We start from the raw sequence: 27017 nt of genomic DNA on the forward strand, positions 1-27017 counted from the left end.
AGAGCTGCATCTTTAAAACATTTTCCTGCAATTTGTGTGCGTGTGTATGTGTGTGTATATGATAAATGTACATACAGGGACACTTGCTTAGATGGTGACTCCCAAACTACTTCTCATGAAGCATCTCCCTGTTGCTAAGCATACTTTGCATCTCTCCTTTTTGGTGGGTGGAGCCTGTGTATGTTGAAGAGTCAAATTATAAAATAACAGACGGATTCCAGTATGACAGCTGGCAGCGACTTAGTAGCTTTGAGATGTTCATCATCGCAAGTCAGGTTTTTGAAAGGAATGTCTTGAGTCTGTAAGAGTTTTTTTAAAAAAAATTAATTCTTGTTTTTCTTCATGTTGGGAATTAGGCATTGTTGGGATGCTGCTAATCTCCACAACCATGCCACCGTGCCATGTGGTCTCATCAGATCTCACAAGCTCAGCCAAGTCAGATTGGGCCAGTCCTTTGACTGAGAAGCCTTTATAAAAAAATGTTCAGGTGTTACAGGAAGCGATGGCATTGATTCATCAGGTGGCACTCTTCCGAGCAGGTTCTGCGCCAGTGCCTCTTCAGGGTGGTGTGATGGCTTTGTGTGTCTGAGTGGCTCTGACCACCGAGCGGTCGTTGAAGACCCCCTACTTTGGTGGTTAGGACGGAGGTGAAATAGGTTGCCCCATGTGCCTGTACCAACTAGTATCACTCCACTCAACCAGAAAGGAGCCAGAAAGTCTCCCTAAATTTCATCTCTAAAATCAATCGGACCCATTGTTGATTTTTACAAGCTGAACCCAGAGTTTCATACTGTCATACTCAGCTGCTGTGTTTTAGTAGCAGGTGAAATCAACCCTATATTTTTTTCAAGTGGAAATTTATGAAGCACTTTGGTTTCCTTTGGGAGCCAAGGTGCTTGATGAATTAAAGACGATGTTGTTCATATCTCCTCAGGGTTGAATATACTCGTCTTTTGACTCTTTTGTGTATTTGTCACTCTTCTCCTTCCTGGTTTTCAGGCATGTGTGTATGCTGAGGGAGGAGGAGGAGAAGGGAATGGTTATTTAAATGCTAGCAAACTGTGTCTTTTCGGTGGGTGCTATGGCTTACTCGGTTTTTCTTTTTATTAATTTACATGAGGGTGCCATCTATTGCTGTGCATATTTATTCCACTAAACCTCTTGTAATAATAATTCCATCCCCCCTCCAAAAAAAGCCAAACGTGTTAGCTGATTTTCCTTAGATTTTCTCTAGGGAGGGAGGAGGGAGCTATTGCTGTTTATTATATTTTTGGTAAACGTGGAATTCTGCACAACTTTAGCATGCCCCACACTGTCCTTTTCCTTAGTGTTGCTTATGCCTAAATCTTTTTTTTTTTTAAGTTGGCACACCCTGACTTGTGCCATATTTGTAAGTAAGAACTCAACTCCTGTCCTTCTGTGTGTTTTCGCAGCCATGCCCGGTTACGCTGTATGTGCACCTGCAACAGGTGTACATTTTGCATCTGTCAGAACTTCCTCAACTCAGACTTGCTGCAATCTGTAAAGAACAAAATCTTCACTGCAGTTCTTAACAGGTTCTTAACTTTATTTACTGGGTACCAGGCATTCTGTTAAAATACAAAAGAAAAAAAGTTGATAACTATTTATTATACATCTACTCACTACAAAGACAACAAGCCAACTGATGCCCAACTAACTTCCACTAAAATACTTACTGTGGTGACAGTGTTTTTAGGGGACTTACAAGATTTTGAATTTCTTTTTCATGAAGGAAGTTAAAGTATTTTTCATATTAGAGGATAATATGTGTAGGGAGATTACAATCTTTTGGTTGAGAGTTGTAGAATTAGATTAGGATTTTTGTGGTAAGGAGCAGACCCGTTGTTCCCAAATGTTATGCATGTTACGCTCAACTACTATAACTTAATTAAAACCATAGTAATGAAAACAGTATCTTGGGTTTAAAAAAAAATTCTCTATTATAAGTACTGGAATGTTTATTTGAAAGAGCATGGCTTCTGGAATTGAGGATAATAGCCAACTTTAAGGATTCAAAGGAATATCATGGGAAAGAAAAAAGGATCGGTAGAACTAGTTTTTGAGGTCTTTATAATTGAGCCCAAAACATGAAGTATGCGTAGAAAGTAATGCGCTTTTTCAAAAGGCAAGAAAAACAAAAATATAAGATACGGACATTCCTTTAGAGTGATGAACTTGGAAGGTGTATTCTTATTCTGGTTATGCTTCCATTGTTCAGATTGACATTTTGTGAACACTTAAGAGCCTGTGTACTTTGTATCTACTGTAAAGTTTTGTGTCTGAAGATGAATGAGTGTTCTGAAATTGACATTCAACTGTTATCAGGAGCTGAGCTTGATTAAAACAGATGATGAAGCTAAACAGATTTTGGTTAGAAATGGGTCCATTCTTTGGTTTAGCACTGGACTCTCAACAAAGGCTAGGCTCTGATGGTACCGAATGAGTAGGATAGGTTGTGTCCACTAGCAAAAATAGTAGATGTGCCTATGAAACAATGAGACTGTATTCATGTGAGTCAGAAACTGATCTTGAAGGCATTCTAAAAAGAGTTTCGATGATATTTTGAACACTAGCAGCTCTGGAATAAGAATGCAGCCATCTCGGGTGACTGCTTTGAAGGGACCGCCACACTAATTCGGTGGTAAAGTTCTGCCTCTGTCCTTCGAATGGCTTCTTGTAAAGTAATGACACAGATTCTCTCATGGAGACTGAGAAAATACAAGGCTAGTTCAAACCAAACAACATTCAGGAGCTCCGGTGTTAGAAATGGTAGAGTTGGAAGAGATTCCAGAATTCATCTGGCCTAACCTCCCATTAGAATGCCTTCCTGAAAGCCTTCCCATGGAGAGTACTGCTTATCTGCTGGTGGCTTTCCTCATTGGAGAGGGTTTTTGCTTTTGCTTTTGCCTTTGCTTTTTAATTTTATTTTTTAACTAAAATGATTTCCCTATAACTTTCTCTCCTTTAGTTTTAGTTCTGCCCTTTAGAACAACATACGACTATTCTCCCTCTTCATCATAACAATCCTTCAGACATTTGAAGACGGCCATCATGTCTCCCCTAATTTTCTCTTCTCCAGGTAGAACATCCCCATTTCTTTCAGCCTTTTCTTAAATTAGATGGTTTAGTGACCTCGTCAGTCCTGGTTGTTCTCATCTGAAAGCCCTTTAGGTTTCCAGAGTTCCTCTTAAAAGAGGTGCCACTGAGGATGGAGAGCAGTGCCTCAGGTGTGACGGGGCTAGTCCAGAACAGTGGGCAGGCCTGTTCCACAGTTAAGACAGCACCTGCCCGCTGCATGAGTTAACTTTTTTAGCAGCCCCATCCCATTGTTGATGCATATTAATCTTGGGGTTAATGGAAATCAGATTTTTTAAATATGAAGTACTGTTAAGGCAGTGTCCCCTCCTCTCTAATTATGTATTTGACATTTTTAGTTGACTCTCTGAATCTAAACACAGATACGTATGTATCCCTATTAAATGTCATATTCTTCTTTTTGATCCATTTGTTCTAGCTCAGTCATTTCAAACATTATTTTTGTCATTTGTCCCATTATATATACTCTCTCGGCATTGTGTTATTTGCAAATTCGGTAGATATGTCTTATCTTTCAAGTTACTGATAAAAAATAATGTTGAATACCCGGAGCTTGGAGAGAGAGAGAGAGGGCGCCAAAGCCAGCAAGCCCAAAAGTATTCCACTGGAGAACTCTTTTGCCAGTGACACGGATTTAAAATTCTTGGGGAAAGACTGTTCTGTAAATTAAAAATATTTTATTATCCGGTCTACATTTTCTCTTATTATCTTACAAGAGATTTCACGGAGGGCTTTTTTGGAGTCAATATGTAACTTCCACCACATGCCTCTGATCTACCAGTGTAGTCATTTTACCTGAATAGGAAGTGACATCTATTTGGTGTCTTATTCTTGTTGAACCCGCCTTAGCTCCTAATAATTGCTAATCACAAACCATCTATTTTATTTACTCTGGAAGGTCTTGAGTGTCCATAATTGCAGATTGATACATTGTCCGCACCTTTAGTGACAATTTTATTGTTGGGTTGATTTAGTCAGTTTCCAGATGAAATAGGTTGGGTGTATATTAATGGATGAGCTTCTTTATAGTAAATTACTCTGTACAATGATCTTTGAAGAGAAATCAGTACATTTTGTCCTATCTACTTACAAACTAGAAGTAACTTAATGGTAATGTCAGCATACATCACTGACAACTAGTAACCAAGAATGGAATAAATGAAAACGATAAAGAGGAAAACCAGTGTACCTTTCAGAGAACTCCTTCCTGGTTTCTGGAATTTTATGGAAGTGCAGTGGACATTTAGGGCTTCTGAACTGAAGTTTCTCCTAGTTTACAAAAGGGTGTAGGTAAGGTAGGTGGGGGTAGAGGCCCAAAACTTAAGTGCCTATGGGTCTGGACAGGCAATGTGAATGAACAAAGGTGACCAAGTAAAAGAAGTAAGAGCCGCGGGGACTGTGACAGGCCCTGGCGAAAAGAGGCAGCCACAACCCAGCTTGGGCCGTTTGTTGTTGTCCGGGCTGGGTGTGCCAGGTCTTCTGATTCTGTGAGACCCTAGAAATCAGGGTTTTATGTGAAATTTCCTGCTGGTCAAATAATGGCAATTAAATTTGAATCTTGGAAAGTACTAATCAGAACAAAGCGTGCTTACAGGCCACCAGCTTGCAACGTCAGTCTTAAGCTGTGGCCAGGCAAGAAAAAGAAAAACATACACCTGAGGAATGAAAATGTCTCTTTCCCTCCCCCTCACCACATCCTATTCCTTTTTCACCAAGAGTCTGAACACGTTATGGGGTCACCTCCTTTCTCTCCCATCTCTCAGGTCGTGGCAACCTTTGGTGGTTGGTCACAATTGGTTCATCGTGCTAGATGTATCTTAAAGTTATAAAAGCAGAAGGAGGATTGACTAATTGGGTAAAAGTCATCTAAGAGTTTTTCACTGTAGTTCAGGAGGAGTGTCACTCAACACTGAGCCTTAAGTCTTTGGTTTCAGAGATCTGCCACATCTCGTGTTTGGTTTAGAACTGTAAGAGAGTAGTTTTGAAATTTTTATTCAAGCAACAAGTTTCATTAAATGTTCATTAAACTCTGGTACATACGTGTTGGTCTCAAATTAATGCCTTGTTTTAGTGTGCTTGTAAACATGTTGCTTGCTGAAACAAGTCACTTCTAGAAATAGTCCATGTTTGAGGCCACATTCTGCCTTCACCTCCCCCTGTCCCTGTGATTTATTCAAATACTTAAGTACCTGCTTTAGACAGAATCCTCTGCGAGCTGGGGCAAAATATAAAGATGAAGATAGGGACCTGCCTTTAAGTAAATATTATGTTATTAAAATTTTTTCCTTAAAGTTTGGTTATGTTTTCAGTAACCTTAGCCCCTCATACCATAAAAGGAAGTGCTATGTAACCTCATCATGAGAGGCTTTATTAAGCCTAACCATTTATATTCAGGCTCTTCCCACAGATTCATTTCTAAAATTATCCATTTTTTTCCCTAGCTGTCTTTGGCCAGTAAATATTGTCTCCCCTTTTTTTTGAGCTTATTTACTGACACTGCATTATTTTAAGTAGAGAGTAGTAAGAATTTTTTTTCTTTTTAACGTAATCGAATATATATATATATTTTTCAAGATGTGAGAAAAGTGTTAAACTATGTGTCTGATATATAACTTTGTTCTTTGATAACTATGGTCTCACCCTTCTGACCTGGATAGGTTTATGTTTTTCTTTAGAAGAATTTCTGAATAACGGGATTATTTGCATTTAAATACATTTGGAAGACGACTAACATGTGGTCAGATGATTTTAATCTTTGGCAATGCTTTCATTTCAAATATTGGTACTGGGATAAATATACCTTCTGATTATATTTTAATTTTTAAAGACCTTTTTAACCTGAAAGTGTTAAAATGAGTATGTAGGAGTGAGCTGGATTGTTGGTTTGAACTACCCAGGATTTTAGTTATTACGTATTTATTATTCTGACTTCAGAAGACTCCTACTTTGCATGAGGATGTTACTATACTGTAGTGTGCTGTGAACTTTAATTTGTCCTTTCCTTTAGGTGTTCAATTTGTCTGTCTGTGTCACTTAGTCATTTTTTGAACTTCTCTCAATCCCTGTCCCAGCTAGAATTCTGAATGTAATCCTCCTACTTCTCCCAGCTTATAATGTAATCAAAATTGTTTATTTTATAATTTATTATTTTGGTGCAATTTTCTTTGATACAATTTTGGTTTTAGGATTCTTTCATCCCATTTTATTATTTGAATTAGCCTCATAAATTATTTGTTCATGTTACTTCTTGAGTTTAGTAGCAGCATTATACTTTAGCGACCAAGTACATAGTTCACAGTGAGTATTTGAGTAATGATGCATTTTTAAAATTGGGTATATGTGGCATTTATTTTAAGCCATTTGTTAATGACATTTGCCCATATTGCTTTAATAATCACCTAAGTTGCTCCTTAATGTTAGAGAGGTTCTGTTGGGAATGTAAGAGTGCTTAGGATATTATGTTACAGTAAGATGTTATATACAAGAAAGTCTGTCCTATTTGAGCTTCATATGAAACCTCTGTGTCCCCCTGTATCAAGGTCCTAAAAGGCTTTTCTTTTAATTAGGATACATAGTCTTATGTTTAAAATTGTACAGGAGCTTATGTTATAGATTCTCATTAAGGAAGCCACTGCTTGTACATTTAAAATTTTTTTGCCATATTGTCAGAATATTAAAGACGCCACAAGGTGGAGTTTGCCTATTCTGATCTTTAAGTGTCAGGAGTTAACATGTAGATATTATGTGTTTCCCATGTATCTACGATCATCTATAAATTTTGGTTCTTCTAATGCTTGGTGAAGCATTTCTTGACATTGATGCACACTTATGTCCTTTTCTAAAGTATGTTAGGCATGCTCAGTTAACAGCTTTCTTACGATTTGTGTTGCAGTTCATCTTTGTTGGATACTATATTTTGACTTCTTAACCTATTTTGAGAAATATATTATTAAAAGATTTCATGCCTACTAGTTAGAAGAATTGTCATTGTTAAAATTGTTATTAAGAGTAATGGCATTATTATTAGGAATGAATGTAAAAAATACTTCACTAGGCAAAACAAACAAACAAAACAGTAAGAGGAGTAAAAGCAGAGAGGCCCAGAAGACTTTAAGAAGAAAGTGAAATATTTTATTTATTTATTTATTTTTAATGTTTATGTTAGAGAGAGCGAGTGAGCATGGGGGAGGGGCAGAGAGAGAGGGAGACACCGAATCTGAAGTAGGCTCCAGGCTCTGAACCCTCAGCACAGAGCCCGACGCAGGGCTCGAACTCATGGACCGCAAGATCGTGACCTGAGCTGAAGTTGGATGCTTAGCTGACTGAACCAGCCAGGCGCCCCAAGAGTGAAATATTTAAAAACAGAACACTTAACTATAGTTTTGGTGACCTCGGTACAGTTTTCAATTTGAGATATGTTTTTGCAACTAGGAAAAAGCTATATGTGATATCTCTGAACCCTAGTAACTAGGCTACACACAGTATAGTTAAATAGGCTGTTTCAAAGTATTAACTTAAAAATTCATACTTGAGATATGTAAGTGGATAGAATTATGAAACTAAAAGTACATTAATATTACTGCATTTGTACACCTCTGAGTTGGGTTTGGAAAGGATCAGACGGTGAGATGAGAAAAACAGGAGCTAGGAAATCCACACTTATTTCTGAAAAGCTGTGTGGGAGTGCTGAGAAGTACTTGGCTGGAACTGCTCTTCCTGCAGATCTCCTAGTGCTACTGCTCTTGACTGTGTTCTCCTGAACTTTTCCTTCCACCTCATAATAGCCTGCAATCCCAGGCAAGGTTAATTGATACCTTGACCTTTCTGAATTCTCCCCTTTCCTTAAATTCTAGTTTTTGCAGACTTTAAGTCTTTGCAATAGAGTTTTTATGCCCCAGATGTAAAGTTCCATGACACGTTATAAAAAACAGTATTAAAAGTACCCTATTTGGGAATAGCTAGAATGGGTTTAATTCCATTGAGCCCTTTAGAGTTTGATTGTTTTGTTCCTAAATATTGCAGCTGATAACATTCCCTTTATGATTGGTTAAATACATTGAACCAATAAAGATTTCACCTCATGTTCTTATATACGCAGTAAATTGCAGAGTGAATCAAAAGTATCTTGTATGCCTTCTTTAAGGCATTCTGTGCAAAGATACATAGGAATTTTGGTCATTCTGTTATATGCCTTATGTGATTGTTCACACAAACACCTCTTCATTTAAGTCTTTATTGCCTGACGTTTGAAACCTTTCCTCCTCTTTGCCTTATTAAGTAGCAGGGCCTGGCTGGCTTAGCCAGTGGAGTGTGTGACTCTTGATCTCAGGGCTGTGAGTTCAAGCCCACAATGGGTGTGGAGCCTACGTAAAAAAAAAAAGAAAAAGAAAAAGTAGCACTTGTCATCTGATTGACATATGGGCCCTCAGCACTTCTAAGCAGAAAGCCAGCATCCAATATGCAGGAATTTTCCACCTAAGAGCTTTGAAGCTCTGACAAGCTTCAAATGATTAACTAAGTTATATTCTAGTATTTAGTAATGATTTCTTATATTCTAAAAAGAGATACTGCTGAACTAAATTATTCCACGCAGAGAAGGAAAATGTGATTCTGGTACATCAGTAGGTATTTTTAAAAAGAATCTTTATACACACAAATGCACACTCATTTTTGACCCTGTAATACTAATTTTTGGGAAGTCTGTCTTAAGGAAACCACTAAAAATGGAGAAAAATCTTACATGGAAGGATATTGATCACTTTATAGTGGAGGTGGCCACCCATAGGAGTGGAGTATAATAAAGCTGTCTAAAATGATGTTTCTGGAATTATGAAAAAGTCCTTATATAAAGGATGTAAAAGTATATAAATTATACATATTGTATTTGCAGCACTGTAAGAAGCACACAGAAGAAAATCTAAAAGGAAGTACCCTAAATTTTAATCAGTTGCTTCAAGTGATGGGACTCTAGGTGATTTTTTTCTTCCTTCTTTTATTTTCCTCGTGTCTTATCATGAACATATATTATATTTTGACAGTAAAAAAAATAATAAACTTTAAAAAGAAAGAAAAAGTATGCCATAAGATATTATAATTTATTCTAAGATGATATTTTAGGTGAGTCACTTTGAAAGGATTACACTTTTGAATTGTGGAAGGATTATTTTTGCTTGAGTTTAGAAATGAAGTAGGAAGCAACTCTCTGAAACCGTTACTCCGTTTCCGCTTGAGACCTGAAATGACAAATGTGGCCCAGTGCTGATACTCTGGAATACAGTTCAGATCTTCACACTGTTCTCTAGTCAGGTGTTGTCAGTCAGCTAATCAATGACAAATGTGCCATCCGGTGTAAATGCTTTCTCCTAGATGGAGAGCCTGCTTAGGGCAGCTGTTAAAAGCACATGCTAAAGGCATAAAGTGGGTGTCTAAGTAGCTTTTCATGTCTAAAAGTGTCTTAAATAACCACTATAACGTTATGGAGTCATTGAAGCATATTTTATGAGTTAATAGTTGCCTTAAGTTTTAAACTAGCTGTATCTAGAGTATGTATCTATATTATTTGTCATACAGGAGTATGAACTGCTGTTCTGCCTGTTGGAGGCTATACTATAGTTGGGGGAAAATAATAATCACTATAATTACTATCTGACATGCAAAAGTAAACCAACCAGTAAAGTCAGAATATATTATGTCATGAATGGTAGGGAATACTTTCTTAAAATACAAAAAAAGGAGCTGTGTGAAAACAGATTCCATACTTGAAAAAATGTTTATGAGAAATCATTGTGACTGATTTTAATGTGATGGCAGCTAGCTTTAATACTAACCCCTCTCTTGCCCAGGTTAAAAAATGAATGTAAACATTTTTTTTTTAATCCTCCATCAGTAAAGATGAATAAAAAATCACAGAGAGCCCAAAGCTGAAGCAGAAGCTCTAATGCACTTGTAGCCAGTGTTCTCACTTTAAATTCTGTGCATCTCTAATTGATTTGGAATTATGCACTTTGAAACTCTCACTGTAGGTCTGTTACAGTCTATGATTTTGGGATGTTGGACCTGATTTTTTACAGATACATGTTTGCAGTTGTTGGTAGTCTGCAATTAGAAGCCTCAGTAAATTTCATGACTAATAGCTGTTAGCCTCATTTTGAATGAATACTTACGGTCACCACGTAACTGTCAGATACTGCTTTTGGTATTGGTTTCAAGGGCTTCCCTTAGTGTTTTGGGTCAACCAAGACCAGCCTCTAAGGGATATATAGACACTGTATATAACCGCCTTAGGTTTCCTTGCCTGGTACGTGAGTGTTTTTAAAAAGTACACATAGATAGGTGTTTTTTTTAAGTTGGGCAATTTGTTACAGGATATATTTATTTAAATATAGAAAGCATGAGATGCATCCTATTATGGTGGCGACTCAATTTGTGTGTGCGATGTTTAATTGAGAGATGTTATTTTCAGTCCCCCACTTTTGTGAGCTCTGCTGTGAACTGCAAATTGTGTGCATGTGTATATAAAAGGTTAAGAGCCCGGGTAGCTGAGTGGGGTGCCATGCTGTTAGCAGACGACGAAGGCAGTATTACTCACCAGGTGCACGCCGTCAGCTCTGTAGAAGATTCCATCTTCATGGAGTCATCTCATGGTCCACTTTTTCTTGAAGCCAGGTAACATTTCCCCCAACCAGCGGGTTGGCCTTGGTGGAGTTTTTCCAACTGGAAAAACTGAAACCGAAGAATTTTCTTCCCCTAACTTAAAATAAATAATTAAGCATTGCCTGTTGGAAGAACTAACTCACAAGGTGGAATGAACCTGTGTTACCACTTTGCTTTGTAAAATAATACTTATGTCAGGAGTGATTTTTATTTTTATTGTTTAGGAACTGGGGAGGATAAGAAATGGGAGTGCTGTGTGTTGTGTTGCCATGGTGATAAGCATGGAGCACTCTGGCTTGTATTACAGACTGTTGTTTCTAGAGATGCGCAGGTTGCATTTTGTGATAACTAATCTGATTGTCACCCTTTGACTATTGCTGAGGCAAAGTAGTTTTGTACAATTGATATTCTTGGCTCTTAACTCTTTTGCATATGTCAGTGTCTTGGTCTTTTAATGATGTCTGACTTTTGCTTCAAATCTGTTTGTTTCACTTAGTTGTAAAATAACCTAAACTAGACAGCCTCTCTAAACTCCTAATTCTCTAAATTTTCTGTATCTCCTCAATTGTGTTCAGTTAACTCAAACTTCAGTGATACTTGAATAAAATATTCCAGCCTTTGCTTTAAAGCTTTATCCTCTCTATGGTAAGCTGTCATACTTGAGACTCTTGACGGTGCTTAGCAGTGTTATTAACTGAGCATGCTCACAAACTCAGTTTGTGGTACAGGCTGTCCCTGTTCTTGTCATGCACAATATGGCTTCTTTTACGTCATTTACCTTTCAGTCCATCTTGTTTCATTATGTCCTTTGGTTGGTACCATTGTCACTGCCTGTCTAATAATCAGGGTTGTTTTTGTTTGTTGTTGTTTTTTTAAATTTTCTTTCTTTAATCAGCAGTAACCAGATTAATGTGAGCTGGTAAACCTTCCCCATCCCCTTTGGGATTTTTTTGGTAAATTTTTATGGAGCTCAGTGTTCCCAAAGTTGATTTTAAGCAATGCTCTTAGAAAAGTATTGTCACTTGTCGCTTAACTGCTTACAAGATAGCTTTCAATTCCTGGGGACAGGAGATTGTATATTAAGTCCCATGAAATTGACTCTCAAAATTGTGAGATCTCAGTTTTACCTCTCATTTTGAAGGACTGTGGTGGTATTAAAAACTGGTAGGTTGATTTGTCTATGTTCTCCATTTCCCATGTGAAGAAAACACACAATTTTAGATGTTTATTACTCCCAGATAGTAGCTAGTTGTAAAGACATTTGTCTTTATTAATGTCTACATTATATCGTAAGATAATGATGATATAAACAATGTACATGTGGCCACATGGATAAATGATTTTGGTAAGCATTACTGTATGCAATTAGCCTGACAAGTGTGCTAATACTTCCCTAAAAGTAGACTGTTCATATAATTGGTATTTTCATACTAATCATGTTTTGAACATTAATTATATTTTCTAACTACAGGCACGTGACACAAGCTGACCTCAAGAGCTCCACGTTTTGGCTTCGAGCAAGTTTTGGTGCTACTGTTTTTGCAGTTTTGGGTTTTGCAATGTACAGAGCATTGTTGAAACAGCGATGATTAAAAAAAAAAAAAAATACTGGCCCCACCAAAAACAAATACTTTTATGTATTTATGTATGCTTTAAATTCTGCTAGAAATATTGAGATATTTATACATGCAGAGTTACTTTATTAATATTTGTAATTCATGCATAAGAGTATTTTAATGATAGTTATAACTGCAGTATTGACTAGCATTGGAAAAAAACAGCTTAACAGCCAAACTAAAATGGCTAAATTTCAGAGGCCAAAAGGGAATATTTTGTAAATAATGTACATATTCAGACAAGATATGGTCTCCCACACTGAATTCTAGAAATGATGTTTCTAGACGTTTCTACATGGTATTGTTAGTGTTCAGTTGGCTCATTCTCCTAGGTCTAAGCTCAGAGATTGTATTTACTCATGGATTACTTATTTATTTCACATTTTACTCAGAATGATCCCTCTGGGTTCTTCAAAGAACACGAGGCACAATTGGCCATTTTCTCTCCATTTTTAAAAACAGATGAGTCATGTCAGCTTACACTTCTCCTTCAGCCACTCATGGTAGGTCAGCCTTGAAGCCATCGTGCAGTCTAGAAAATTGCATAGCTGAGTGCTGAAGTGCTTCTTTAAGGAAGGAGTGAGTTCCTGGCAATTAGCAGAGGCATTGCCTATATGATTATGTTGCTTCCTTTGTCTGTATGTTGAATTTTATAGCCCTTTCAATCAAATGAGAAAAAAAGATTTGTATATTATCAATGTTTTTAGTTTAAATAAACAGTCACCATTCCTACTATGGAATTTCTTCCCAAAGTGCGTACATCATTCTCTAGTGGCTGTGTCTGTTCTAGTGTCTTACAATAGCTGCATGTGTCATACCGTTCTCCATCTGGCTAGGATAACCTAGAAGCAGCACTTTTGTAAATGGTAAAGTAAATCTAATGAATATAAACTCTCATGATAAACCTATTTTTTTCCATCATCGAACTTTTCAAGTATTTAAATAAATAACTGCTGTGTACCGTGATCTTGAGTTTTTTTGTCTTCTGGAGTAAATATTTTGCACAGATGTGAATGCAGTCCTCTGGTTTCTATCTTTCTCACCTTGAAAATTATTTTTTGTTCAAGAAGATAATAGTCGTGAGGAAAGAAGACAAGTATGATTTGTATCATATGAGAGGAAGTCTGTCTTAAAGTTGTGGGCAAATCTATTCTCTGAGAAGGCCAGTTGTTTTCTCCTGCACGTACCTAACTAACGTGGTTTCTGCTGTGACTTACATGTTTATCTGCTCCTCTAACATGGATTTTTTTCCTCTTTGCTGTTGTGATGAACATTTTCTCTAAACATCACACTCCCGGGGGGTGCCTGGGTGGCTCAGTCGGTTGAGCCTCCGACTTCAGCTCAGGTCATGATGTCACAGTTCGTGAGTTCAAGCCCCACGTCGGGCTCTGTGCTGACAGCTCGGAGCCTGGAGCCTGCTTCAGTTTCTGTGTCTCCCTCTCTCTCTGTCCCTCCCCTGCCCCTGCTTGTGCCCTATCTCTCTCTCTGTCTCTCAATAAACATCACACTCCCTGAGGAGCTGGTAACAGCAGAAATTACTAGCTATACATTTGTAAGATAATATGTGCCATACTTAGCTACATACTTCCCTTCCCCCTCCCCACCCTCCCACTCCCCATTTCCACTCAAAATGTGAGGAAAGAAGGGGCGCCTGGGTGGCTCAGTCATCTGAGCTCCAACTCTTGATTTCAGCTCAAGTCATGATCTCATGGTTCGTGAGTTTAGGCCCTGAGTCAGGCTCTGTGCTGACTGCGTGGAGCCTGCTTGGGATTTCTCTCTCCCTCTCTCTGTCCCTCCCTGGCTTGCTCTTGCGCGCACGTGTGCTCTCTCTCTCTCTGTCTCTCTCTCTCTCTCCCTCTCCCTCTCCCTCTCCCCTCCCTCCCCCCCCAAAAAATAAACATTAAAAATTTAAAAAAAATTTTTGAGGAAAGGAAAAATTAAGCAAAAATCTGGTGACTCCTCATTTCCAGAAGTCTCCTATTTACCAAATACATTTTCATCAGTTACACGGCTTCCAGAGACCATTCTTTGCTTCCAAGTTCTTCCCTGTTCAGACTGAAATATTATTTTAAAGGGATATGCCTTATGGATTGATGTGTTTGTGAGAAACAGAGGAAAGAACGTGGTTTGCCAAGACGTGAGAAGTGACGTTGATATATTTAGGCTTTTCTCTCTCAATCTTTCTCGTTTGAAGCTTAAGTGTCTGACAAGGAGGCTGGTGGCCACCCCGTCTCCCCTGTTGTTGCCACGTCTCCCGCTCGGAGCCTCCAGCCTCCCGGTACTGTCAGCCAGTCCAGGTGGGGCAGATGTGCACGGCAGTGCCCCCTGGTTTCTCCTCCGGAACAACAGGCTCACGCACGCATTTCCTCCATTTCACGTTCACTCTAGAGACTAGTAAATGTGGGGAAGTGTGTGAATAGATCTAGTAATAGGCTTCTTCTGGCTTTCGTGATTTACTCTCAGAAGACGGGAGCTATAAGAGCACTAAGGGAAAATGAGGAAAATAGGAACTTGAGGATTCAAAGAATACCTTTCTTTCACTTTGCACCAACTGCATTGTCTCTTAAACGGACAGCTCAGGCTGCTTGCTGCAATAGTTCAATGAATAGTGAGGCAGTCGTGTGAAGAAACATCACTGTGAAGGTTTGTAGCCTTACTCAGCACATCAAGGGTCTGTTGCTTCGTTTTTTATTTTTGTTTTTGATGTTTATTCATTTTTGAGAGAGACGCAGCGTGAGCGGGGGAGGGGCAGAGAGAGAGGGAGACACAGAAGCCGAAGCAGGCTCCAGGCTCTGAGTTGCCAGCACAGAACCTGACATGGGGCTCGAACTCATGAGCCACAAGATTGTGACCTGAGCTGAAGTTGGACGCTCAACTGACTGAGCCACCCAGGCGCCTCTTGGGTCTGTTGCTTTTGCCATTCATGTCTTTCTCTTGCACATTTGACCAAAAAACGATTCATGTCCCACATTGTTGGAGCTCATAAGTGCTACAGTAGGAGTGAGTTCGGATGTTAGCAGTTTGGGGCACACATATTGGCCTGTGAAGGAAGTAGGAAGGTTGCGGAGATCTGTGCATATCAATACATCACCCGTCAGGGGAAGGCACCAAAGAGGAGACCCGCTGATGAGCCAGTCCTGAATGAAATGAGAATTTTTCTGACCTGAGGGAAGGCAACTGAATAAAGAAGAGCAGGGAGAAAAGAGGTGAGTGCTCAAACCCAGGGTAGAGCATCAATCTTTCCTGAATAGGCCCTGTGAACGCAACTGGTCTTAGCTTTGGTGCCCCTTTTGTCTGAGTTGTACTAGCAAAAAGCAATATAAAAGTGTCTTTAGAATATATGTGCAAGTTTTAAAACTGAGTATGTGACCTAGTTGTCATTAACACATTTATTTGCCATTATCCTTCAAATTTTAATAGTCCATGTGTTTTTAAGAAGCTGACGGGGGACTAGTTACTTCTTGCGAAATAGGACATCAAGATACTAAATTTATTTAATGTTTATGGCATGACAGTGCTCCAGGCAGGTAGCCTCACCGTTCCAGAAACACTGATCCCCAGATTTCACAGCCCCAGTAACCCACTTGTTAAAACCTCTAAGCTTTTAAGTAATTCTTGTCTTTTTAACTCCGTTTATCAAAAGTCCGTCAGAAGGAACGTCTGTTAACCTGAGCCTCGGCTCTATGGAAGTCTCGACCTGTGAGCATCACAGTTAACAAATCTCACGTTTCTTTAGTGTATCCCAAGTTCAGAAACTCCCAGGGCACGCACAGACTATTCAGACCATTTCCCCCCAGTTATTTTTGGCTCAGAAAGTATGGACATGTTTATCAGAAAGCAAGATTTTGACATCAGGAAACACTTCCTAACTTCATAGCCCCTTTCTGGTTCCTGGATGTATTTTCCAATGATAGTGTTTTGCTCTGTAGATTTTCTCATCTTCTTTTAGACAGTGGCGGATGTCAGGGAGATCGAGGGGCTGTCATTCATTCTGGGTTTGAAAGCCGTATGTTGGATGCACACTCCCCGGAGGGCACTGCCAGCATTATCTCTGTCCATTGAAAACTCCAAATTCCACATGATCATTTTTTGCTTTTTCAGGATTTTCCTATTCATGGTTTACATTTAAGTCCTTTATAGTCAAATAACCCTTGGAAGTTTGATTAGAATGATGTGGGTATACATGTTGTAGTATAACTTACGGGTCACAAACTTTTTCCATCAGGGGCCAGATGGTACATGTTTGAGACTTCTGCTGCTCCTGTGCTCTGTCATAGCAAGAAAGCAGCCATAGACAAAACAAATGAGCATGACTGCATTCTAATAAAACTTGATAGGCACTGAAATTGGAATTTCATATCATTTTCATTTGTCAACAAATATTTTTAATTTTTTTAATTACATAAACATGTGGACCTTCTCTTAGTTCAAGGGCTGTACAAAAACAGGCTGTGGGCCAGATTTGACTGACACTTTGTAACTGATGCAAGTGTAGTAGTAAATGCATGGCAGCTTTTACCAGTAGTTAAAAAAAAATTTACCTGATTGTTTTGGAATTCGAAAAGGTATAGTAGTAGGAAGAACTTCAGGGTATTGTAGGAGGTGTTTGATTTGTTTCACTTTTGCTAATGATGATGTTCAGAACGCCGTGCTCCGGCTGAGCTGGGGCTCATCTTGGAGGGCAGTGTGGCCCGGGAAGGTAAAGACAACATCAGTTTCCCTTCCTCTGAGCGCTCCCCTGGAGCCGTTCCTTTGGTACTTTATCCGTGTTTGTTTTCCTTTGTGAAGTTGTGTAATCACACCTGCAAGGTAAAAGAATCCCACAAGAGTATGTAGTTTGAACTCCAGTTTTCTGGGGGATCTTGTGCACATGACAGCATGATAATGCTTTTCATTTCTTTAGATGTCGAAGTTAGAATTTCAGAGGTAAAATAGACCAAGATATCATCTGTTCAACTCTATACTTTTATAGAATAAACTGAGCACAGAAAGTAGAAACGACTCATTCAGAGCCACACCGTTAGTCTGTGCTTGAGCTACGACTGGAATGCAGGTGTCCAGACTCCCAGTTCAGTGCTCTTTCCACAGCAGGAGCCAGCCCTAGACAACTTGACTTGATTTTTTAGCTTCGGTAAGTTTGCAGTATGTTCGGTTTTAAAAACCAGACCTAAAAAGAAAGAAAAAAAACCAGTTTTGACATTTCTATTACTAGAAGGGTTAAAGATGGCAAAGCGAATTCTTTGGAAGACTTTCAGTTCCTCTGAGGCATTTTGCCTTCACGTCTGGTAGCTGTCACCAGGTAATTGATGGTGTCTATTTACAGGAGCGCAGGCTTGGTGGTTAGGTTTATTTCAGGGATAGATAACTGAGGGAAGTAGGGCTGTAGCTTTTTTTTTTTTTTTAATTAAAAAATTTTTTTTTAGTTTATATTGAGAGCATTTGAGCCGGAGAGAGGCAGAGAACGAATCCCAAGCAGGCTCCGTGCTGCCAGCACAGAGAGCCCGACACGGGGTTTGATCTCACAAAGTGTGAGATCATGACCTGAAGCAAAATCAAGAATTGGATGCTCAGCCAACTGAGCCACTTAGGTGCCCCTTTATTTTTTTATTTTAAGGATGCTCCACACCCAGTGTGGAGCTTGGACTCAACCACCCTGAGATTAAGAGTTACATGCTCTACCCACTGAGCCGGCCAGGCGCCCTGTAGCCACTCTTTTAAAAGCACTGTGTATGATTTTTGTTTAATATTAAACTGCTAATTTTGAAAAAATATTCTTTTTTTATTTATGAGTAGAAAAGTACCTTGGAACAGAGGCTCTACTAGAGGGGAAAACTCCTTGAATCGTGTTTTGTCACTGACTTAACTCTTTTTATCTCCGCTTCTCTAACCTCCCTCTCCAGCCTCCTGCACCCTGGCCACTTCTGGGTACCACCTAGACCCTAAGCGGCTCGGTGGGTCTTCACACATCTGCCCTCGCAGATCTCTTACTTTCCCCCCAGATTCTCCCAAGTGTGGTCACAGTGCTCGGGGACTTGGAAGGAATAGACTTCAGGCCCCACCCCAGACCTACTGGCTCACTCAGACACTTGGGGGTTGGGGTTCAGCAAAGTGCGTGCTCACAGCCCCCCACCCTGGGACTCTGATGCATGCTGCAGTTTGGGAACCCCTGCACTGGACACCGGGGGACAGAGTAGTTCGGTACTCAGTCTTGGCCTTCAAAAGGGGATAATGTTCATCTCGGATAACTGAGTTGACAGTGGTTACAATTATTTTCCAACAGAGTGATTAAATTGTGCATGCGTGTTTAAAAAGTTAGCAAACTCTAATGTCTTTCCTTTCCTCTCGTGATAAAACTCAAACCTTAAGGTGGTTGACAGGGTCCTGCAGACCTGGCCCAGACCTTATTTGTCCCCAAACTTGCACTCTCACCTCTCACTACACTCTAGTCAAAGAGATCTTTCAGTTCTAACAACACTCACTGTCTGTTGGGCTCTTTGCAGATGCTTCCTCCAAAACCCTTGTCCTCCCAGCTCCATATCCTGTAGGTCTTGGGAGGGTCAAGGCCAGGCCACCAGTATCCAGGAGCTCAGTCTTCATCACCCATTTCATTGCCCTGCTTGCAGCATGGCTCCCCTGCCCTCACCTGTGTTTTGTCCAGAGAGTCTCTTCTAACCTCTCTAGAGGCTCCATTAAAGGGTTTAAACAGGTGTTAGGCAGGTCTTGGCAAATTGCCCCTTCCCCTGTCACTGAGGAACTGAACTCAGAGTAGCTGACCCATCTGTGTCTTACTGGTCGTGCACGGAGTCCCAGATCTTTGCCCTGCTTGCTGTGTCCCTTGCCTATTCTCAGAGTACCCAGGGAGATACATGTCTGTCTCTTGTGTCTAACTTCATTTTCTTGATTTAAACACTTTCATGAGAAGCAGCTTTACTCAGTGACTGCCACTCTTGTGGAGACACCGACTAGCAGCTCTAGAAACTAAATGATCTCTTAGTGGTATTGGGAATTCACTGCGTGCGGGAGTATAAAAGCATGACCTTAAGAGGTAAGGCCTTGAGTTTGAATCTCAACTTTGCCACTTCCATTGCGCAAAGTACTTGAATTTTCTTGTTCTGTTTCCCTCTCCATAAAATGTTAGGATTGTTGTGCACATTCACTGAGATCTGTCCCTGGTTGTTTCACCTCCCTCTTTCCCCAGGTGAATAAGAGAGCTGCCGTCCCCACAGCAGACACCATTGGGCGGCAAGGCTCTGGTCCTCCCACACGTGAGCAGAGCTGAACCATTGCATCTGGGAGAGCAGGAGAGGCCTGGGCGACAGCCAGTTTGTGTGTGTGCATATCTGAGAAATGTCTTGATTAGGATGTCTGAAGGACTGGACCCAATAAAATGTCCCTCAACCCCCTGTTGCCTTGGCAGGTGGCACAAATAGCTGAATTTCCTATCTTTCTGGCTACCTTCTGTTTTTCAGTCTCTCTTGGCTGTTCGACCTCTGCTGAACTTCGAGAGCCGTTGGTGCGCTCCAAGGTTCTGTCCTGAGTTTTCTTACCCTATCTATACCCTGCCTCTAGGTGATCTCACTGAGTTCCTTGAACTGTATTTTTCTTAACTTTTTATTTCAAAATAATTGGAGACATCTTTATAAGTTACAAAAATAATAACAGAGTTTGCCTGTTCTGGACATTTCCTATAAGCAGAGCCGTCTAATATGTAGTCTTTTGTGACTGGCTTTTTTCATGTAGCATAATGTTTTCAAGGTTCGTCCACACTGCGTTGTGACACCAGTTACTTCATTCCCCTTTTTTTGACTGAGTGATAACTCATTGTATGGATGTGCCACATTTTGTTTATATTATCTGTTGAAACATTCAGATTGGTTTTACTTTTTTTTAACAGTTTTAATTTTTTACTTTATTTAAGTAAACTCTACGCCCGGTATGGTGCTTGAACGCAACATCCCCGAGATCAAGAAGTATATGCTCTGACCGAGTCAGCCATGCACCCCTTTATTTTTTGACTAGTATGAATAATGCTCCCATGAACATTTTGTATGAGTTTTTGGGAGGAGGTATGTTTTCACACTTCACTCGGGCATGTACCTGGGAGTGGAATTGCTGGGCCATCTGTAACTCCGCTTGAGTATTTTCCAAAGTGGCTGCACCATTTTACATTCACCCCCGCAATATATGAGGGTTCCAGTTTCTATGTATCCTCGCCAACGCTTGTTATGTGTTTTTTTTTTAATTTTTTTTTTTTAACATTTATTTATTTTTGAGACAGAGAGAGACAGAGCTTGAATGGGGGAGGGGCAGAGAGAGAGGGAGACACAGAATCCGAAACAGGCTCCAGGCTCTGAGCTTTCAGCACAGAGCCTGACGCGGGGCTCAAACCCACGGACCGCGAGATCATGACCCGAGCCGAAGTCGGCCGCTTAACCGACTGAGCCACCCAGGCGCCCCTGTTATGTGTTTTTCATTGTAAACGTTCTAGTGAGTGTAAAGTGGCATCTCATTGTAATATTGACTAATACTAATCTTGCCCAGAATAGTTATTACTGTGATACTTGCTACATTTTCTACTTCTATCATTTATTCCATGTTTTTTTAATTGGAATTGTGCTATAAGGAAAAACCATGCCGTTTCCTCCATTTATTTACTCAGTTATTTATGTGCATCAGTATGGACTTGTGGATGTTTATTTTATGGGTCATAACCCATTACTTTATTTATTTATTTATTTATTTATTTATTTATTTATTTATTTATTTATTATGAGTTTGTTTATTTTGAGAGAAAGGAGATGAGCTGGGGAGGGACGGAAAGGGGGACAGAGCATCCAAAGCAGGCTCTGTGCTGACAGCAGAGAGTCTGATCCGGGGCTCAAACTCACGAACCATGAGATCATGAACCATGAGTTCAGGCCCCACCTTAGACCTGAAGTCAGACACTCAACCGACTGAGCCACCCGTGCGGCCCTATCAGTGTTTATTTTGTTGCTCATCTGTTATCCCAGATTTGGGCATCAGGAGTGCCTTCATCCTGGTTCACGGATCCTTTCAACATGTACCCATGGTCTTCTTTGTGCTCCTTACTTTCTGGCTTCATAAAATGTTCCAGGCAGCTTTTGCACTTCTTTACTCCCTTGCCATCCTTCTGTACTTAACCCCAGTCCTAGTCCTGACACCAAAAATTTCTCCAAGGAACCTTGGTTCCTTTCACTGGAAATGTGGTTAGAAACCAAGATCTGGCACTAGGTGTAGCTCATTGCTGCTAGCAACTCCTTGACTTTGAGTTGAATCCTCCAAAGACCCCCACATTGGTATTATCATCCCTAACCTCATTCCAGAAATCCACACTCCTATTGCCAGTTTCCTGCCTTTTGTTTCCTCTTGGATATCTAAGGCACTTTCAGCAGAGCCTTTGATATCCAGCACTAACTGCCCCTTTTCCAGTTTCCCCATTTTAGCAGATTACACCATCATCTGTGTTGTTGCCCAATGTAGAAATCTTGAAGTTCTCCTCTGCTCTCCACCACCCATGCGGTCCATCAACAAGTCCTGTTGACTCTACTTTCAAAACCTGTATCTGTCCACTTCCTTGATCCACTACTATCACCTAAGTCTGGGCCACACGACTTTCCACCTGGACTAAATGCAAGTGACCTTCTAACAGTTGGTTTCCTACTTTGATTCTTTCCTTCTCAAATCCATTCTCTTTACAGCAGCCAGATTGCCATGACCATGCTTAGATTCTCTCAGTGTCTTCTTGGCACATTTTAATAAAATCATATTCCTTGCCTGCCTTCTAACCTAGCTGACCTGCTCCTTGCCTGCTTCCCTGACTTTACCCTGTTTCTAGACTTTGCACCTGCTTGAGCCTCTGCCCTGGCTGTTCCCTATTCAGAATCCTTTTCTCTGATTTTTGCAAAGCTGCCTCATTCTTGTCATTCACATCTCAGTTTAAATATCACCTCCCCAGAGAGGAACCCTTCCAGACCATCTACTCCAAAAACGCTCACAGAAACATCACCCTGAATTCTTAGCATCTCACCGCCTGTGGGTTTTTTTCCTCATGTGTATCCCTTCATATGTTGAATGTCCCCACCCCCTGCTTGCTTGTAAGCTTTGTGAGAGTGTGGCCTTGTCTGTCTTTTTCTTTCTTTCTTTCTTTCTTTCTTTCTTTCTTTCTTTCTTTCTTTCTTTCTTTCTTTCTTTTGAGGTATAATTGGTAATATTAATTTCACGTGTACAACATAATGATTCACTATTTGTTTATATTGTGAAAAGGTCATCATAATATGTTGTTCCTATCTTTCACCGTACAGGTACAAAACTTTTTTTTCTTGTAATGAAGACTTTTAAGATCTACTCTTAGCAGCTTTCAAATACGCAATAAGGTATTATTAAGTAGAGTCACCATGCTGTACATTACATCCCCATGACTTATCTTATAACTGAAAGTTTGTACCTTTTGACTTCCTTCATCCAATTTGCCCATCACACCCCAGTCCCTCCCTGGCAACCAATCTTTTCTCTATATTTATGAGCTTAGTTTTCATTTGCTTGTTTTTTAGATTCCACGTATAAGTGAGATCATACAATACTTGTCTTTCTCTAACTTTATTCACCTAACATAATGCCCTCAAGATTCATCCATGTTATCTCCAATGGCACAATTTCGTTCTTTTTGGTGGCTGAATAATATTCCGGGGTGTGTGTGTGTGTGTGTGTGTGTGTGTGTACATCTTCTTTATCAACTCATCCATTGGACGTTTAGGTTGTTTCCATATCTTGGCTATGGTAAGTAATACTGCAGTGAACATGGGGGTTTTCATTTTCTTCAGATAAATACCTAGAAGTAGAATTGCTGGATCATATGGTAGTTCCATTTTTAATTCTTTGAGGAACCTCCATACTGTTTTCCATAGTGGCTATACCAATTTTTTAAAGATTTTACTTTTGGGGCGCCTGGGTGCATCAGTCGGTTGGGCAGCCGACTTCAGCTCAGGTCATGATCTCGCGGGCTGTGGGTTTGAGCCCTGTGTCAGGCTCTGTGCTGGCAGCTCAGATCCTGGAGCCTGCTTTGATTCTGTGTGTGTCTCTCTGCCCCTCCCCTGCTCGCTCTCTGTCTCTTTCTCAAATAATAAACATTAAAAAAAATTTTTTTTGAAAGATTTTATTTTTAAGTAATCTCTACACCCAACGTGGGGCTTAAACTCACAATCCTGAGATCAGAAGTCGCAAACACCACCAACTGAGCCAGCCAGGTACCCTTGTGGCTGCACCAATTTAAATTTCCACCAACAGCTCATAATGATTTTCTTTTTTCCACATCCTTACCAACACTTGTTACTTATTGTCTTTTTGATAATAGCTACTTTAACAGGTATGATGTGATATCTTATTGTGGGCTTTGGGTCTTTTGAGAGAAAGAGCACGCACGCATGCAAATGGGAGGGGCAGAGGGAGAGAGAATCATAAGCAGGCTCCACACCTAGCACAGAGCCCAACGCGGGGCTCAACCCAGGGCTCGATCTCACAACCGAGAGCTCATGACCTGAGCTGAAATCAAGAGTCAGATGCTTAACTGACTGAGCCACCCAGGAGCCCCTCATTGTGGTTTTCATTTGCATTTCTCTGATGATGAGTGATATTGAACAACTTGCCTGTTGGCCATGTCTGTATTTGTTGGAAAAATGTCTATTCAGATCTGCCCATTTTTTAACTGGATAGTTTGGCTTTTTGCCATTGTGTTATACGAGTTCTTTATATGCTTTGGATATTAACCGCTTATCAGATACATGATTTGCAAATATTTCCTCCTATTCTGTAGGTTGTCTTTTCATTTTGTTGATGTCTTCTTTTGCTGTGCAGAAGCTTTTTATTTAGTTTGATGTAGTCCCATTTTTTTTTAATATTTATTTATTTGCTCTTGTTGACTTTACTTTTGGAGTCAGATTTTAAAAATCGTTGCCATGACCAATGAGAGGATGTCTTCAATCATCACTGTATACTCAGGGCCTAGAACAATAGTTGGCAAGAGTCAGTGCTCAATAAATATGTTTTGAACGAACAAATGAACAGGCAGAAAACAAAGCAGGCTGTTGGCCTTAAAACTCTCTGGGAAGTCAGTGCAACATACTGGAGTAAGAAGTAAGAACTAAAGGGAAACCGAAATATTTCCTGCTGAGATGGCCCTGACAACTGAGCTGTGGGGAGGGGCCTCAGCAGAATTAACTACAGAATAGCAGGGACTCAAATACTTTGGAGCCAGTGGGAGCAGCCCTCGGAATTGGGGTCTGGGCTTTTCTAAGCAAGTAATTTGATCAACTAGGCTCCTTAGCCTGAGCTCAGCGATCTCTCAACTACTGCCACACTTGGTTTTATCAGGAGGGGTTCCATCCTGCTTGGTCATTCATTCACTCAGAGACACGTATATGGAGGCTTCTGTGTATAAAGTGCCAGGCCAGGTGTGAGAAATAAAAATGAAAGAGTTACAGGGGGAGAAGGTGCTGGATCAGAATATTTTTATCTTTATTTTATTTTATTTTATTTTATTTTTAATGTTTATTTTTGAGAGAGACCAAGTGCAATCAGGGGAGGGGAAGAGAGAGAGACACACACACACACACACAAATCTGAAGCAGGCTCCAGGCTCCGAGCTGTCAGCACAGGGCCCTACATGGGGCTCGAACTCGTGAACCGCGAGATCATGACCTGGGCTGAAGTTGGACGCTTAACCAACCGAGCCACCCAGGCGCCCCAGATTCTTATCTTTAAAAAGGAAATATGTAAATAAGTGTCTACTGCGGGTAGAAAAAAAACTGCAGGAGATAAAATCAAGTGCAATGGAAATTCAAGCAAAGGGGGAGTTTTCTCAAGTTGAGGAGTCCCCCAAAAGTTTTATAGAGGAAGTCATGTTCAACTTGACCTTGAACAACTTCTACATAAAAAGTATTCAGTTTCACTTGGGTTGAAGGAATCAAGTGCCTTCATGCTTCCAGGGCTAGAGATTAGCGATCACCCCTTTGAAGGACTTTCTCTGGCATGGCATATAAAAATGGAGACACTTCTATAAAAAATGTCAAAGTAGCAGCTGAATTTGAAAAATATGCTGCGTAGGGGCCGTGCCTGGGAGACTTAGTTTAATCCTCACATCAACTGTAGAATTTACTCAGAAAAAATAAAAAAAAATTTTAAAGAAAGAATTGGGGTACCTGGGTGGCTCAGTCGATTAAGTGTCCAACTTTGGCTCAGGTCGTGATCTCACAGCTCGTGGTTTCGAGCCCTGCCTTGGGCTCTGTGCTGACAGCCCAGAGCCTGGAGCCTGCTTTGGATTCTATATCTCCCTCTCTCTCTTTCCCTCTCCCACTCATGCTCTGTCTCTCAAAAATAAATAAACATTAAAAGCAATAATAAAAAAAAAAAAAAAAAGAGAGGCATGTCACCCGCCAGAGAGAGCCTATCTTAAGTAGCCAGGTGTATGGAGATCCCAAAACTGAGGGACCTCGGAAGCTGGCCAAGGAAGTTTGTCTTTGGATGTCTCCTGGCTGGTTTCTCTGTCCCTGGAGCCACCTATCTTTAGAGCTCCCTGCTGTACTCTGCTGAGTTTATATTTATGCTAGATCAAATTTTTGAACTGATTTTCTCTTTGTGAATCAGAATTTTAGAACAGAAAATATGTGGTTCTGGAATTTGTGAGAGACAGGACTGCTGTATGTGTTGCTTTACTGGGTGCTTGCTTTAGAGAAGGAAGACACCGGCCTCTAATTGTTCACCCAACCCAATATGGTTCTTTCTGGTCGTAAGGCTGCATTCCTATACGAATTAACCTCTACCTCCTACCTCCAAGGAACAGCTCAAGTGCTGCTTACATTGTTTTTTAACTAAAGATCTCAAAAAAACAAAAGGAAATCCCTAGAGTCTGACACTCCAAGCAAACCTAGGTCTGGGAGAATTGACAGACAAGGATTTAGGTGAATAGGCAACCCATTGTCCTCCCGTCTCACCTGAGGTCAGCTCACGTGTGGCAGGGGTGCTTGATGTGTCGGTATCCGCTTACTTCCTCTTTGTGTGGTATTTAAGAGGTGATTACCTTACGAGGCGCCTGGGTGGCCCAGTGGGCTAAGTGTTCAACTTGATCTCAGCTCAGGTCTTGATCTTGGGGTCATGAGTTCAAGTTCTGTGCTGGGTGTGAAGCCTACTTAAAAAAAAACGAGGTACGGGGTGCCTGGGTGGCTCAGTCGGTTGAGCATCCGACTTCGGCTCAGGTCATGATCTCACGGTTCGTGAGTTCGAGCCCCGCGTCGGGCTCTGTGCTGACACCTCGGAGCCTGGAGCCTGCTTCAGATTCTGTGTCTCCCTCTCTTCTCTCTCTGCCCCTCCCTGGCTCACACTCTGCCTCTCTCTTTATCAAAAATAAGTAAACATTAAAACAAAAATTTATAAAAAAAAAAACAACCAAAACGAGGTGCTTACATTAAGGGAGTACTCAATCTGCATATCTTTCTTTACCCACTAATCGAAAAGAGTTCTTAAATTTGCAGCTAGCAGGTTGGATTCCCATTTATTCTGTAGGCAGGATGGCTCTATTTAGGGTTCCCCTTCTCAAAAAATAGAAACAGGGAAAGGCAA

At 40.4% G+C, this 27017-nt stretch overlaps 1 protein-coding gene across 9 annotated transcripts in view; it reads left to right on the plus strand.

The window, feature by feature from the left end:
* The window catches only part of RHOT1 (ras homolog family member T1), a 92071-nt gene that overhangs the window by 51513 nt on the left and 13541 nt on the right, over positions 1-27017 (plus strand). For 3 of the 9 annotated variants that reach the window (XM_042965871.1, XM_042965872.1, XM_042965874.1), the window contains 2 exons: positions 1434-1556; positions 12242-13352. The exons of 1 other annotated variant lie outside the window; for it this stretch is intronic. In XM_042965871.1, coding sequence (XP_042821805.1) covers positions 1434-1556; positions 12242-12359 — 241 coding nt within the window. In that variant the 3' untranslated portion in view covers positions 12360-13352. Of the gene's footprint in view, positions 1-1433; positions 1557-2989; positions 3077-9007; positions 9089-12241; positions 13353-27017 lie in introns of those variants that run through there. 5 more of the 9 variants (XM_042965875.1, XM_042965876.1, XR_006211030.1 and 2 more) reach the window with 4 other exon arrangements.

This window comes from Panthera tigris, chromosome E1, assembly GCF_018350195.1.
Source record: "Panthera tigris isolate Pti1 chromosome E1, P.tigris_Pti1_mat1.1, whole genome shotgun sequence".
In the NCBI taxonomy this organism is placed as follows: Eukaryota; Metazoa; Chordata; class Mammalia; order Carnivora; family Felidae; genus Panthera; species Panthera tigris.